The 16625-nt window shown below is 47.0% G+C and overlaps 1 protein-coding gene and 1 long non-coding RNA gene across 2 annotated transcripts in view; both read left to right on the forward strand.

Annotated features, from left to right (window-relative positions):
* LOC308467103 overlaps positions 1-16625 on the forward strand; it is a 260657-nt gene that overhangs the window by 200075 nt on the left and 43957 nt on the right. The gene's annotated exons all lie outside the window — the stretch shown is intronic.
* LOC308467094 (uncharacterized protein) lies at positions 1693-7430 on the forward strand. Its single transcript, XM_080988523.1, has 4 exons — positions 1693-1954; positions 2789-3221; positions 6309-6372; positions 6849-7430. The coding sequence occupies exons 3-4, from the start codon at positions 6361-6363 to the stop codon at positions 7299-7301; spliced, it is 465 nt and encodes a 154-aa protein (XP_080844649.1). The 5' UTR covers positions 1693-1954; positions 2789-3221; positions 6309-6360; the 3' UTR covers positions 7302-7430.

Here is a 16625-nt window from a genome sequence, read left to right on the forward strand (position 1 = left end):
CCCACTTATTATTGGATCTTCCTGCCAAGCATAAAGGGTAGACCATTACTGAAAGAATGTCTCTCCCAGAGTGCTAGAATGACATAAGTAATCTAATGAGACAATGTGATATATGTCATTTTTACTGTACATTATATCCTGTGTCAACCTACGGGTATGGCTTCACTTGCAAATAGCCTTAACAGGCGTGACATGTGAGTCCCTTTCAGGTTTACATGAAACCACACATCTGGGAAGGTGGATACCAGGTTATTATTTATTGAATATCTATATAACTTATGGGACCAAAGGGGGGTGGGAAATATCTATAGTGGTATCTTGGTTCTCAAACTTAATCCATTCTGGAAGTCCGTTCCAAAACCAAAGCCTTCCAAAACCAAGGTGTGCTTTCCCATAGAAAGTAATGCAAAATGGATTAATCCATTCCAGACATTTAAAAACAACCCCTAAAACAGCAATTTAAGATGAATTTTACTAACAAGACCATTGATCCATAAAATGAAAGCAATAATAAATGTACTGTACTATAAAATAAATAAGACAGTATTGCAGATGATAAAAAATAAAAAAAATCTTACCTACAATGATGATAGTCATTGTTTGCCTTTATCCATTTCCACAGTCACACAATCAATCAATAGCCAAACTGGGTTCCACATAGTCACAAAACAAAATAAGCAAAAAATCCTCAAAAACAAAAAGGTCAAACTTAATGCATTCCAGAAGTCTGTTTGACGTGAAATATTCAAAAAATAAGGCACAGCTTCTGATTGGTGCAGGCGGCCTGGAAACAATACCCGACAGCCACATTGGATGTTTGACTTCTGGAAAGCATTCGAAAACCAGAACTTACTTTCAGGTTTTCGGCATTTGGGAACCAAGGCGTTTGAGTACCAAGGTTCCAATGTAGTATCTATGTCTGAACTGTAGTTAAATGCAGAGAAAATATTTGTGGTTCCTGCAGAACCTAAGCAAATTTCTCTCCAAAGGAGGGAACTGTTAAAACCAGGGATGGGGGAGGGCAGTTAAACAACTCCCCCAAAATTCCAAGTCCCCCCCACAGCCTTGAACTAAGGTCAGAACAATGAGCCTGAAGAGGCTCAGAAAAGACGTCTATAAAATTGAAGTGGATACCGTGTATCCTCTGTTTCCTCGGACTATCCAATATAGAAACAAAATAAAAAAAAATTCCTTCCAGCAGCACCTTAGAGACCAGCTAAATTTGTTATTGGTATGAGCCTTCGTGTGCATGCACACTTCTTCAGATCCAATATAGAAAACTGTAAAACCTTCAAATAATCGCCAAAATTCAATGGTTTGACGGATTTCCTTGGCTCCAAGGGCTAATGACTCCTCCAGAAGAGGGGGGGAATCCAGGTCTCCCCTGCCTCAGGAGGCGATCAAAGGCAGCAGAAACCCTGGCAGAAACCCATCGGGATGGTGGGTCGAATCCTGATAGTTTCAAAGGAGAAGCGCAGGAAAGCCTTGCAGCTAGGGGGCTTGAGTAAAGACTTCTATTGTTCTTTGAGGAAGAGGGTAGTTAAAAGGTGTGGGAAAGTGGGGTTACTGACAGGGGTGGGTGACAGTTTCATGTTTCTTTATGCCAGCCACTCCTCTTCTGTGTCATATCTGTGATGTATTGATGCTGCTATTGGAAATGTATTATGGGAAAGGGGGAGGGAGTCTTAAAAGTCCACGCAACCCCACACTCGGGGTTCCTACTCTTTGTGTATTTGAGCCTTGTTGCAACAAATAAAGATCAGGTTTACTGACTGCTGTTTTGCTTCTTTAATCTAACTGGAGACTCCTTCTTTTGCTGACCAGAGGGACTCGTGGGGAATGGCAGCCCAACAAGCTGGGCAACGGAGTAATCCCGGACCCCAATATTTTTTCCTTATCAGCCTTTCCCGATGACACTGACTAGAAGCTGAAGGAGGAGAGCCAGCAATGGAAGGTGACTCAGTTGTGGAGAGAATGGCTGCTTAAGGCAGGAGAAATTCTGGGGCCCAAAAAAGAGCAACAGGCTGCAGTCCACTATGCAGTAAGGAGGAATGAAGCTGTCAATTTTGGTTTCTCTCATTTTTTCATTTTCCCAATTTTAAGTTCTCCATATTTCCACAGCAGTTTGCATTAAAAAAAATATATTAAAGATTTTCTTGACTAACAAAAGTATGTGCATTGTCTCTTTTTTCAGATCTTGCATTTTTTAAAAATGTCTTCAGCAATTTAATGCAATTTTCTCCTACTATATGCATTTTTGCAAAGCAATTTCCCCTAATGCAATGCATTTTGGTATATTATATTCAATAATATATGCATTTTTATGCACACTTTCCCCTAGTATGTGCATTTTTGTACACATTATTTATGACCAAATTTGGAGAAGTGGAGAAGTGTGAATTTCAAAGCACAGCTGCATTTTGGTTTGCAAATTAGGTAAGTTTACCTTTAAATGTGTACTGAATCAACTTTCTCCCTCAGTCCTACTTGTAAGTGAATCCTATGGAATATAGTAGGACTTACTTCTTAGTAAACTTGCATTAGAACAGTTTTCATACAAAATTACTCATTCTTAAAGGAAACACAAACCCCTGGAACCTAGTACCACTTGGAGATTGGGGCAGGTGCAACAATACTTTAGATCTCAGTGCTAAAGCCATTTATGTTGCCTGTGGATGTAACAACTTAAACCTAATTATATTATATAGCTATATGTTATATATTGCTTAGACTGTCTTGTTTTGTTTTTTAAGATAATGTTAAATTGTTCCTTCCATTCTTCTCCCAGGCCTAAGAAAGCAATCAGTTACATGCAGAAGCCTCATGCTCTAATGATTTCATGTAGAGCAGTTTCCCTTTTGACAAGACTTTGAATAATATATAAATTGAAACTGAATCCTGGCAAGACAGAGGCATTATATGTTCCAAGTACTTGAGTTTAGGAGGTGCACTCCCTTGCAAGGAGCGGGGTCAAAGCTTGAGGGTACTTCTGGACCTGGACCCAACATTGTAATTGGAGGCTCAAGTTAGAGCAGGAACCCCTGCCCTCAGCCGCAAGCCCAGGGACCCCAAGGTTCATCTAGTCCAACCCCCTGCAATGCAGGAATCTCAACTAAAGCATCCATGACAGATGGCCATCTCACCTCTGCTTAAGAATGTCAAAGGAAGGAGAGTCCACCACCCTCTGAGGGAGAATGTTCCATTGCTGAACAGCTCTTACGGTCAGAAAGTTTTTCCTAATGTTTCGTTGGAATCTCCTTTGTTGCTACTTGAAGCCATTGGTTTGAGTCCTACCTTCCAGAACAGGATGTGACAGCCCTTGAGATATTTGAAGATGGCTATCATATCTCCTCTCAGTCTCCTCTGTTCCAGGCTAAACGTACCCAGCTCCTTCAAGCACTCCTCATAAGGCTTAGTTTTTAGATCCTTGAACATCTTGGTAGCCCTCCTCTGCACATGTTCCAGCCTGTCCTTCTTAAACTGTGGAGCCCAGAACTGGACACTTGGCTCCATATGTGATCTGACCAAGGCAGAAGGTATTACTTCCCTTGATCTGAACACTAGACTTATGTTGATGCAGGCATTACCTTTTTTTGTTGCTGTATCACACAGCTGACTCGTGTTAAGCTTGTGGTCCGCCAAGACCCCTAGATCCACATGTACTGCTAGATTCACCTAGATTCACCTAGATACCCCTAGATTCACATGTACTGCTAGTAAGCCAGATGTCCCCTATCCTATATTTGTGCATCTGGTTCTTCCTGCCTAAGTGCAGAACCTGACATTGGTCCCTATTGTGCCCAGTTACTGTTACACTGCAACATTTTGTTGCAATGTCCAAGTCCCAACTAATGCCAGGATGCCTAAGCTAGGTCAGATTTGCCAGCATTTGTGTCCTTGCACAAAGACACAAAAGTACATTTTGTCAAACCTTAAAATATAATATGATGCATCCATTTGGGACCTCCCTCTCATTCTCATCCCATCAGAGGTAGAGAGTGTGGTTTCAATTGCAATCAGCTGTGTCCCTTTGCATCTCATTGAAATTGGTCTTGAGGGCTATAAAAGGCCCTTGATAAGGAAGCTTGGTTTCCCCACCTCTCCACCCAGTGTCTTCTGCCAGGAAGGATTTGTAGGTGGGCCTTGTGGTAGCTTGTTCATGGTAAGTATCTCTCCCCCCCCCCCCCGATTATGCTTTTGCAATCTCTAATCCTTTGAAGCCACGTAGGAGTTTTATAGTACTATTTTGGGTATCTTCTGCTTTGTAAATTTCTCTGCCTGGTTTTACCACCACCACCATTTTCTGGCATCAAATCTTTGGGTGCAATCTCTTTCAGAGTGGGATGCTAGCATGGTCCTGCTCTTGCAAGTCATGGCAGAAGCCCAGACTTGCAGCTCTGTGGAGCTTGCCTTGCTGCACAGGATGGGGCTGCAACTCATTATGGTTCTCAACAGTGTTGTGGATGAACCTGACACACCTTTCTTGTCTAGCATACCAGAGACTCCCTGAGAGGGACCATTAAAGCTTCTAAATTGGTAACAACATAAAAAAAACTTTGATTTTAAGGTGAACTGAGGGCTGAATTCAGTGCCGGATTTATGTATATGCTAAACAAGGTATAGCTTAGGGCCCCACTCTCTTGAGGGCCCCCACAAAATTTCCACTATTAATATACTTCTTCTAAACTGTATTTCAGTTCAACAATTACTTTGATAAAATATATTTTGTTATGTGCAAATGGCTTTAGATACCTGTTAGGTCCATAAATTACCATATAGCATATTCAACCCAAAAAACAGTGACAATTTGTTGTTGACAAAGGACAGCTGGACATCTAAATGGCCCCATTACCTTCAGGAGCTTAGGGCCTCATCAAACCTAAATCCGGTCCTGGCTAAATTGGTGGAACTGTGAGACCAAACACTTGCCTTTCTACTGATGGTCGTTTGGAGAATGGTTTCTGGTGCAAGAGAGACAGTGTCTAGGATGTGGTTTGGCCCTGGATGTTGAAAGCTTCTGAGAGCCGATGTTTTCTCTGTCTTCAGGCTCATCCAGACTTGCTTTTGTGCCACATTTCTAGGCCCAGGTCTGGGCTTCCAAGTGCTTTCTGGTTTTTTACCCTGGCACGTTCCCCACGAAAACCCGCTTTTTACTGCTGATTCTAAGGAAATGGCAATCTTTGAAAAACCTGAATTGTCATGTGTTATGATTCAACATTAAAGAGCAGGTCTTCCTGGGGAAAGTGCCAGGTGTGTGTGTGTGTAGCGCTTGGACACAGAACTTTAAAGCACAGACCTGTCGTCTAGAAAGCACGGTACAAAAGGCAAGCGTGGTGGAGCCCAGAGTTCCAAAGAAAAGAATTGTGACCTGAATAAGCATGTTTTTGGTGACACCCATGTTGTAGTTATGCCACTGCTCCTCTTCCTATCTGCAGTGATTATCTATACAATTTCAGGGTGTTGGCAAACTTTTTTTTTTTTTTTTTTTTTTTTTGCCCCTTAACAGATCAAATTGCTTAATTGAAAATTGGCTATTGCAAATTGCAGATTGAAAATGGGCTATTAAAGACTGCAGACCTAAGCAGGTCTGATTGCACTTCACTGAGGTTTAATTTCAAGTAAGCATGTTTGGGATCATGGAGTGTCCCCACTTGATGGGTGTGGAGCATGTGCAGAGTGCTCCATTTTTGGGACTCACCAACTTGTGTCCTACATGCATGCTTGAACTAGCGTCAGGGGTCTCAGGGTAAGTTTCAAAACTTCTGAGAAGATTAACCTAATAGCTTTTAATGGTTTTGCTGAGGCAGTGTCTTGTCCCACTGGTTCATCCAGCCCAGCAGGCGTGGCTGACACAGGAGGGAGCTGCCCCACTGGTACTAGAGCAGCGGACTCATTCTGGTGCATATTGGCTGAAGCTGATGGATGCTTGGAGCCCCACAACAACTGGAGGGACAGGGCTCCCATCCTGAGGGGGAGCACCCAGATTTACATCCTCCTTCAGCCATAGAGCTCAATGAACTCCATGGCGGTAAGACAACCTGTTACTGAATGTTTGTTGGACCTTGTCCAACCTGCTGTATTGCAGATGTTTTCAAGTTATAACTCTAAAAAGACCCAACCAGCATGACAGGGAGGATGGGAGTTGTAGTCCTGCAACATCTGGAGGGCACCAGATGTTTTTGTCCAAAGTCTGATGTAAAGATCAGGACCAGAGATGGCAGACGCTGGATTGGGAGTCTATTGGGAATAACCAATCCACAAGCTTGCACTATACCCCTGAAATGAGTTTGCATCTATTATTGTTTCAGCTTTGCTTGCGGAAAGTCTCCAAAGGCCTGGGCCAACTTGAAGCCTACATCGATGCAGAAGAAGGTGTGGCTTTCCAGATGGATAACAACCTGATCTGGGACTCATTGGATGGCCAATACACATGGGCCATACAAGGTCTAATTGAAAAGTTGGCATCTAGCAAATTCTGGGTCACTTGTCTGCCTATGGGAAAGGTTATGCTGAGAAACTGGGCAGGGAAGTATCTCGCTGCAGTGGCTATAGGAGAAAACCCAGTAAACTTCCCCATCCAGCCTGTTCAGTACTCAGAAGATCCATCTTTGCAGTTTGAGGTCTTTTACAAGGGCAATAGGGTAGCTTTCCAGGCCTACAATGGGCTGTTCTTGACCAGGACATATAGAGGGTTCACTTCAGTTGAAGCAGCCAAGTTGGTTGCTGATGATTCCTGTTATTTCCGCCCCCTGATTGGAGACCTCCTCCCCCCAAAGTTCAAAATACTGAGGGTGATCACAAGCGATCTCTCTCACATGATATACCACCACTCTGTCTTGGATAAGCAGGTCTACGCCAACCGGGGGGAAGCAGCAGTGAGGCACACTTTCGACATGACTTGGGAGTCGACCGTTGCAGACACCGTTTTCTGGAACAGTCTGTGGGGGCTTGGTGTGGAAACTTCCTGCCACTTTACTGTTGAAGATGCAATGCCTCGTTTGGAGTACACGGAGAACAATGACCGGACCGTCCTTGTGCAGAGGAGTATTTCTCAGAGGCTCACCCAGGAGGTGCTGGTGCCCCCCCACACTGAAGTCTTGGCCAAGCTTGTTGTCCACAGAAATTCTACGGCTACTGTGTCATTCACAGCTGTCATCCAAAAGGTGAAATCAAATGGGGATGTGGTGATGCTGAACAAAGGTGGGCTCTGGAAGGGTCTTGTCTACCACGGGGTCCGTCTGGAGATCACCAAGCGGAAGCTGAGAGAGCGCAGACCTCTTGAGGAATGCCCCCTCCTGTGATGTTATGGGGAGTGGTGTCCTTCCAAGGGGGCCGCGTGGACTGGATGGCCGGTGGCTCACCCCTGAAGAAACATAGCTATGGCTGCTCAGATTCTGGACCATCCTGGTCCATTGTCACTTTGAAGACTATTCCTGCTTATCAAGGCAGGCAAGGACTGCTTCCTGGCTGTCTTCTGGCAGAGACTTTCTGCCTCCTAGGTGCCTGAAAATGATGGCTACCTTTTTTACGACAAAGAAGAAGAGAGCTCCTTGCCTTTTTAGCATAATTAACGCAACTTAAATAAAATGGTGAATTTTTTTTTGTCTCTGAAAAATGCCTTCTGCCTCTTTGTGTGTGGATAGGTTTAGAGTAGGGACACTTGTGGGGGAAAGGGTCACTGCTGTTGCTGGAAAACACCCCAGTTTCAATGGGAAAGCTGTATGGAGAATATTTAAAGTAACATTTTGGCTGCACACAAACCATAAATTGCATCTTTCCTGCTGCATCTTTCCTATTCCAATGGAGCAGGGGGAGCCATAATGGCAGCGCAGTGAGCATGTCCAGCAGTGCAGTCATAGAATCATAGAATCATAGAGTTGGAAGAGACCACAAGGGCCATCGAGTCCAACCCCCTGCCAAGCAGGAAACACCATCAGAGCACTCCTGACATATGGTTGTCAAGCCTCTGCTTAAAGACTTCCAAAGAAGGAGACTCCACCACACTCCTTGGCAGCAAATTCCACTGTCGAACAGCTCTTGCTGTCAGGAAGTTCTTCCTAATGTTTAGGTGGAATCTTCTTTCTTGTAGTTTGGATCCATTGCTCCGTGTCCGCTTCCCCCAAGTTCCAGCTACATCACTACCACCATTTGGCAGCCTAGAAACAAAACAATGCAACTTTCTATGACACCTTTGGTCTGTGTGTGCAGGGCAAAATAGTATGGAGTAGCTGGAACAGGAGGTCAGAGGGAAAGATCCCAGGTCATTTCCTACTGCATACTGACAATCTATTCTGAGATGACTCAAGGGATGGAGGTGAGAGATGTTCATAGAAATTAATGGTCATCTCAAGGGGCAAAAGAAGGCAAGACTCCTGTCCCTTTAATAGCTGTGTAGAAGTTCAATAGGTGGTACTTTGTGTGTACTTTGTGTTTTTATTGTAAACAGCCCTGAAATCTTTGGATAAAGAGCAGTATAGAAATCATCATCATCTAATATTCCTGCTGCTATACATGCATTAAAGGGACTGGAGCCCCCACCCTTTGTATAAGAAAAGGCTGGTGATCCAAATTCCAAAGCAAATGCAGTTCATACTGTAGGTCGGATGTGGTTGGGAAAGAGTGACTTATTAATTAATTAATATTAATATTACATCATGCCATCCCTGCAGGGCAGTGAGAGTAGTTACACAGTTTCACCCTCCCTGATTTTCCCCCAGACCAAAGCAAGTACCGTATTTTTCGCACCATAGGGCGCACCGGACCATAGGACGCACCTAGTTTTTAGACGGGGAAATCAATAAAAAAAATCTTAGAATCATAGAATCATAGAGTTGGAAGAGACCACAAGGGCCATCGAGTCCAACCCCCTGCCAAGCAGGAAACACCATCAGAGCACTCCTGACACATGGTTGTCAAGCCTCTGCTTAAAGACCTCCAAAGAAGGAGACTCCACCACACTCCTTGGCAGCAAATTCCACTGTCAAACAGCTCTTACTGTCAGGAAGTTCTTCCTAATGTTGAGGTGGAATCTTCTTTCTTGTAGTTTGGATCCATTGCTCCGTGTCCGCTTCTCTGGAGCAGCAGAAAACAACCTTTCTCCCTCCTCTATGTGACATCCTTTGATATATTTCAACATGGCTATCATATCACCCCTTAACCTCCTCTTCTCCAGGCTAAACATGTCCAGCTCCCTTAGCCGTTCCTCATAAGGCATCGTTTCCAGGCCTTTGACCATTTTGGTTGCCCTCCTCTGGACACGTTCCAGTTTGTCAGTGTCCTTCTTGAACTGTGGTGTCCAGAACTGGACACAGTACTCCAGGTGAGGTCTGACCAGAGCAGAATACAGTGGCACTATTACTTCCCTTGATCTAGATGCTATACTCCTATTGATGCAGCCCAGAATTGCATTGGCTTTTTTAGCTGCCGCGTCACACTGTTGGCTCATGTCAGCTTTGTGGTCAACCAAGACTCCTAGATCCTTTTCACATGTACTGCTCTCAAGCCAGGTGTCCCCCATCTTGTATTTGTGCCTCTCATTTTTTTTGCCCAAGTGCAATACTTTACATTTCTCCCTGTTAAAATTCATCTTGTTTGTTTTGGCCCAGTTCTCTAATCTGTCAAGGTCGTTTTGAAGTGTGATCCTGTCCTCTGGGGTGTTAGCCACCCCTCCCAGTTTGGTGTCATCTGCAAATTTGATCAGGATGCCCTTGAGTCCATCATCCAAGTCGTTGATAAAGATGTTGAATAAGACCGGGCCCAAGACAGAACCCTGTGGCACCCCCCTAGTCACTCTTCTCCAGGATGAAGAGGAACCATTGATGAGCACCCTTTGGGTTCGGTCAGTCAGCCAGTTACAAATCCACTGAGTGGTAGCATAGTCAAGACCGCATTTTACCAGCTTCTTTACAAGAATATCATGGGGCACCTTGTCAAATGCCTTCCTGAAATCAAGGTAGGCTACATCCACTGCGTTCCCTTCATCTACCAGGCTTGTAATTCTGTCAAAAAACGAGATCAGGTTAGTCTGACATGACTTATTTTTCAGAAATCCATGCTGACTATTGGTGATCACAGCATTCCTTTCTAGGTGCTCACAGACTGTTTGCTTAATGATCTGCTCCAGAATCTTCCCTGGTATTGATGTCAGACTGACTGGGCGGTAATTATTTGGGTCCTCTCTTTTCCCCTTTTTGAAAATAGGGACAACATTTGCCCTCCTCCAGTCTGCCGGGACTTCGCCTGTTCTCCAGGAATTCTCAAAGATGACTGCCAGTGGTTCTGAGATCACATCTGCCAGTTCTTTTAATACTCTTGGATGCAGTTCATCTGGCCCTGGAAACTTGAATACATCTAAACTGAATCATTTGCTCCATATTCTTCAGGTCGGGCATTGTTTTCTTTATCGGAGAAGACTGAGGCAAAGAAGGCATTGAGGAGTTCAGCCCTTTCTCTGTCCCCTGTTTGCATTTCACCATCTTCTCCTCTGAGTGACCCCACTGTTTCTTTGTTCTTCCTTTTGCTACGAACATACCCATAAAAGCCTTTTTTGTTGCTTTTAACCTCTCTAGCAAGCCTGAGTTCATTCTGTGCTTTAGCTTTTCTGACTTTGTGTCTACACGTGCTGGCTATTTGTTTGAATTCCTCTTTGGTGGTTTCCCCCCTTTTCCATTTTTGGTACTGTCAGGGAACTGCCATCGGAAGGAAGGGAGGTGAAAGGGCTCACACAGGTTGGGAGAGACTCAGCAGCTGAAGAGGGAACCAGTAGGGGGAGAGGAGGTGAGCTGAGGGAAAGTGAGCTGGAGGGATGGCTCAGAGACACTTCCAGCGAAAACAGTGGGGAGGTTTCAGAACCTCCTGTAGGGACACCCACTCCTCGCCGGAAACTGTCACGCAGAGAGTCCAGAAGACGTGTTTCCGTTAAGGAGCTTTTATGTTGGAAGCGATTCCGAAAGCAACCACTGTCGGAATCTGCCAGCGACTGACGGAGCCATGTTTAAGGGGCTCCGTTACAGACAGAGGTTTGCAAACTTGACCAAACTCTGAGGGACTTGGATTTTACACACAAGCAGCTCATCGTCCCATCACAGCATTCCGACAGTCTTCGTGAGCAGCTTGTGCAGGAGAAGGCATCATGAGCAACGCAGCCGGAACCGGAGAAGCAGGAGCTGGAGCGGATCCAAGCCTGGAAGAAAGGTACCGGGCGTTGGAGGTCCAGCTAGCGCTGCAGACGGCGAGGCTCGAGGAGAGGAGGGCTCAAGATGCAGAGAAGGGGAAAACCACCCCGCTCGCCAGAAAGTTGCCAGGATTGGTACAGAAGTTTGGGGGGGAGCCCAAGGACTATCATGCCTTTAGGACAGAGATGCAATATGCCCTTAATCTGCAGTTTGATGACTTTACCGACGAGGAATCACGGGTGGCTTTTGTGATTGGGCATCTCGAAAAGGGGGCGAAAGACTGGGTGAGGCCCCTGATGACAACGAATAATGACATCCTGAAGGACACGAGGAAGTTTTTTCGTGCCATGGATCTGATGTTTTCCAGCGATATTGAGCAGGGAGTGGTACGCAGACAGTCAATGGCGTGCAAACAGGGGAGCCGATCTGTTCGTGAGTACTGGACTGAGTTTACCATGTTGATCCATAAATTGGGGTGGGATCTATCGGCGGAACCCATTCAAATGCTCTTTGAAGAAGGGCTTTCTTCGGCTGTGAAAGACGAACTTTCCCGGGCGCCCAGGGCGGAGTCTATGGACCAGCTGACCAAATCAGCGCTGACCATAGGAGCGCGCCAAGAGGCGAGAGCCTTGGAGAGGCGGGAAGGGAAGGGGGAACGTTGGAGGGAGCTTCGCATTCCAGAGATTCCAGAGCCACCGTTCCCGCCGGGAGAGCCGATGGAAATTGGAACAGCGCGCGCGCGCAGTTTCAAAGCCCAGTGAAGAGCGGAAGAAGGAGGGGAAGGGCGCCAAGAAATGTTATCTCTGCCAACAGCCAGGTCATTTTGCCAGAGTCTGCCCCCAAAGAAAGGAATGGCAAGGAATGGCGGGAGCTGTTGGGGAGAGGGAGGAAAAGGTACCGGAGCAAGTAAAAGCCAACGCCTGGCTGCCACCGTCAGGGCACAGCAGCCAGGCCAAAGAGCAGTGAAAGTGCCCACGCCGGAACCTCCTAAACCCGCCCTAGTGATAGAGGTGTTACTAGAGCTGCCTAACGGACACCCACTAAAGATAAAGGCGCTATTGGACTCAGGCAGCTCCTGCAATTTCATGAGTAAGGAGTTTGCTGCTGAGCACCAGATACAGACTATCCCTTTAAGTAACCCTTTGCAGGTGACCACGATCGATGGAAGGGAGCTGCTGGGAGGAGAAGTCAGCCAGCAGACCGTCCCAATGATAATGAGGGTAGCAAGACACACTGAGCTAATAGCGTTTAATGTGGCTACCTTGGGAGGAGCTCCCATTATTTTGGGGATGAGCTGGCTAGCGTTACATGATCCGCTAGTGGGCTGGCATCAGAGAGTGGTCTCCTTTGGGTCAGCACATTGTCTAGAACACTGCAAAGAGCGGGAGGCTCAAGGAGGGGCCAGAGCCACTCTAGCAGGGATGGAAGTAACGGAGAAGGGGAAGGTTCCCCAACAATACGCCGACCTGAGCAACGTCTTCAGCGAGAGGGAGGCAGACAAACTACCCCCACATAGACCCTTTGACTGTCAAATCAATTTACTCCCTGGGGCACAGCTCCCTGTAGGCAAGCTGTACGCCATGTCAGACAGAGAGATGCAGGAGCTAAGGGAGTTCATTGACAAGAACCTGAAGAGAGGGTTCATCAGAGAGTCCAGGGCGGTGGGGGGCAGCCCAGTGTTTTTTGTGGATAAAAAAAACACGGACAAACCTAGACTTGTAGTGGACTTCAGGGCCTTAAATGCAGTGTCAGAACCAGTGACTTTCCCGATGCCCAGAATTGATGACATTTTGACAAGGGTCAGGAAGGGAAAGATTTTTACTAAACTGGACCTGAGGGGGGCGTACAACCTGATATGAATAAGGAAGGAGGATGAATGGAAAACCACCATGTTCACCCCTTTGGGGGCATTTGAATATTTAGTTATGCCCTTCGGCTTACAAGCAGGCTCCGCGTGCTTTCAATCGTTTATGAACCACGTCCTGGGGCCTTTGCTTTACAAGAATTGTGTGGCCTTCTTAGATGACGTGTTAGTATATTCAGAGAATGAGGAGCAGCATGTAAAAGACGTCAGGGAAGTGTTGGGCAGACTGCAAGCCAATCAGCTGTGGGTGAAGCTAGAGAAGTGTCAGTTTCATGCCAAGGAGGTGGAATTCCTGGGGTACCGCTTGTCGGACAAGGGATTGGCCATGGATCCTGGCAAGGTCCAAGCGGTACTGGAATGGAAAACACCGAAAACAAGGAAGGATGTGCAAAGATTCCTTGGATTTGGAAACTTCTATCGGAAGTTCATCAGAAATTTTGCCCACTTGACGGCGCACATTACGGACTGTCTCAGCAGTAAGAGGAAATTTGTTTGGACGGCGGAGGCGGAGCGAGCTTTTGAGGAGCTGAAAAGGGCGTTCGCTTCGGAAGAACAGCTCCTGCATGTGGATTTACAAAAACCGATGCGAGTGGAAACGGACGCATCAGACCGGGCTGTGGGGGCGGTGCTTCTGCAGCCTGGCAAGGAGGAGTCGGAGTGGAGACCGTGTGCCTTTTTTTCGCGAAAGCTGAACAAATCTGAGAGGAACTACACGGTGTATGACCGAGAACTACTAGCCATTCATGAAGCGTTCAGGAGATGGAGGCATTTATTAATTGGGGCACAACATAAGGTGCAAGTGTGCACGGACCACAAGAACTTAGAGTATTGGAGAACGGCACGAGTGCTCAACCAACGGCAAGTGAGATGGGCCCAGGAGTTCTCCAAATTCCACTTTGAAATTTGTTATGTGCCAGGTCCAGAAAATGTTAGGGCGGACGCTCTCTCACGCAAACCTGAATGTTTGGAAGGGGAGGGGGCACCCGAAGAGAGACATGTCATCCCAGAGGACCGCTGGGTGTGTGGGGCGGCATTGGTGGGGCAAAGAGAACTGGTAGAGGAAACAGAGAATGATGAATACGCCCAGAATAAGCTCAGAGGTCTTAGGGGTGAGGGAGAGGAACCAGGGGGTTTCGAGGAAAGAAATGGAGCTTTGTATTACAAAGGGGCACTGTATATCCTTGAAGGAGACTTAAGGGGGAGGGTACTCAAGAAGTTGCACGACAGCCCCACGGCGGGGCATTTTGGACAACACAAAACCATGTGGTTGGTCACCAGGGAATTTTGGTGGCCTAAGGTGAGGGAAGATGTACGGGAGTATGTAAGAGGGTGCGAGCAATGCCAGCGAGCCAAAGGGGAGAGGCGGGCGCCGGCGGGGCTATTAGAACCCTTACCAACCCCAGAACGACCTTGGGAGGCAGTGTCGATAGATTTTATGACTGATCTGCCGAAGTCCAAGGGGAAAACAGCCATCATGGTGGTGGTAGACCTACTAACAAAGATGTGCCACTTTGTAGCCTGCTCGCATGCAGTCACGGCGGAAGAGACAGCGAAGTTATTTGTAGAACACATTTTTAGGTTGCACGGGGTGCCATTGAGGGTGGTCTCAGACCGAGGAAAACAATTTACTTCCAGGTTCTGGAGGAAGCTCATGAGCTTACTGCAGGTGGAGGTCAACTTTTCGACTGCCCGGCACCCTGAAACCAACGGGCAGGCGGAAAGAGCAAATGGTGTCCTCCAGCAATACCTGAGGTGTTATGTCAATGACAGAGAGAATGACTGGGTAGAAAAGTTGGCGCTGGCGGAATTTGCCTACAACAATGCCGAGAATGTGTCCACAGGGATGAGCCCCTTCTTGGCTAATTATGGGTGTCATCCCAGGGCTTTCCCAGGGGGAGAAGGGGAGAGATGGAGCGTCCCGGCAGCCGAGCATTTTGTAGAAGAAATGGAAGCAATCCATCGTCAGCTCCAACTCAACTTAGAAAGGGCGAAGGAAGAATACAAGAGGCAGGCAGACAAGAACCGAAGGGAAGGTGAAACCATAAGGGTGGGAGATAGGGTGTGGCTGTCAACCCAAGGGTTGCCGTTCAAAGGAGGTTGTAAGAAATTAAGACCCAGGAGATTGGGTCCCTTTGAGGTCATTCAACAGGTCAACCCAGTGGCTTTCAGGCTCCGGTTACCCAACCACATGAAACTGCACCCAGTATTTCACAGGTCGTTACTGTCACCGTACGAGGGGGGACGAGAAGGGATGGCCACTCGGGGACCGGTCATAGAAGAAAGGGAATGCAGCAGCCATGTGGCAGAAATCCTCGACGCCAGGTGGAAGGGGGATCAGGTGGATTTGGTAGCGTGGGAAGGAGAACCGGAGTCAGAAAACACTTGGGTAATGGCAGAAGATATCAATGACGAGGTATTGATAGAAACGTTCCATCAAAGGTTCCCAAGGAAACCTCAGCCTGTGGAGAGGTTCCGGAGGGAATACTTTGGGACCACCGATGAGGAGGAGGAGTTGGAAGGATTCCCGGACTCGGAAGGGGAAGGGGAGAAGGACTCTGAGGAGGAGGAGTACTTCGAGACCAGGAACCGCAACAGGTGGAGAGAAGTGTTCGAGACATCGGAAGATGAAGGAAGTTCATTCCGGGGTTTTGCCTCCTCACCGCCCGTAGAGGAGGGGGCGGGAGGGGGTGAAGGGGGCCCTGGAGGGGAGGTGGATGTCAGGGAACTGCCATCGGAAGGAAGGGAGGTGAAAGGGCTCACACAGGTTGGGAGAGACTCAGCAGCTGAAGAGGGAACCAGTAGGGGGAGAGGAGGTGAGCTGAGGGAAAGTGAGCTGGAGGGATGGCTCAGAGACACTTCCAGCGAAAACAGTGGGGAGGTTTCAGGACCTCCTGTAGGGACACCCACTCCTCGCCGGAAACTGTCACGCAGAGAGTCCAGAAGACGTGTTTCCGTTAAGGAGCTTTTATGTTGGAAGCGATTCCAAAAGCAACCACTGTCGGAATCTGCCAGCGACTGACGGAGCCATGTTTAAGGGGCTCCGTTACAGACAGAGGTTTGCAAACTTGACCAAACTCTGAGGGACTTGGATTTTACACACAAGCAGCTCATCGTCCCATCACAGGTACACATCCTTTTTTAATCTTAACTCAGTTAAAAGTTCTTTAGATAGCCACCCTGGCTTTTTTAGGCACCTTCCATGTTTCCGTCTCATTGGTATTGCCTGACCTTGTGCTTTTACTATCTCCCTCTTAACAAACTCCCAGCCATCATGAACTCCCTTTCCTTTTAGTATTACTGTCCATGGGATCTCACCCAGCACTTCCCTAAGTTTTATGAAGTCGGCTTTCTTAAAGTCAAGAAATTGAGTCCTAGTATGCTTGGCTGCTCCTTTCCGCTGTATAGTAAACTTCAGAAGAGCATGATCACTCGCGCCTAATGATCCTTCCACTTCTACCCCACTAACCAGGTCATCAACACTGGTTAGGACCAGATCTAAAATGGCTGTTCCTCTTGTTGCTTCTCCCACCTTCTGGACAATGAAGTTGTCTGCAAGGCCAGTGAGGAATCTGCTTGACCTTATGCTC

This window comes from Podarcis pityusensis, assembly GCF_964106645.2.
Source record: "Podarcis pityusensis genome assembly, chromosome: 17".
Taxonomy (NCBI): Eukaryota; Metazoa; Chordata; class Lepidosauria; order Squamata; family Lacertidae; genus Podarcis; species Podarcis pityusensis.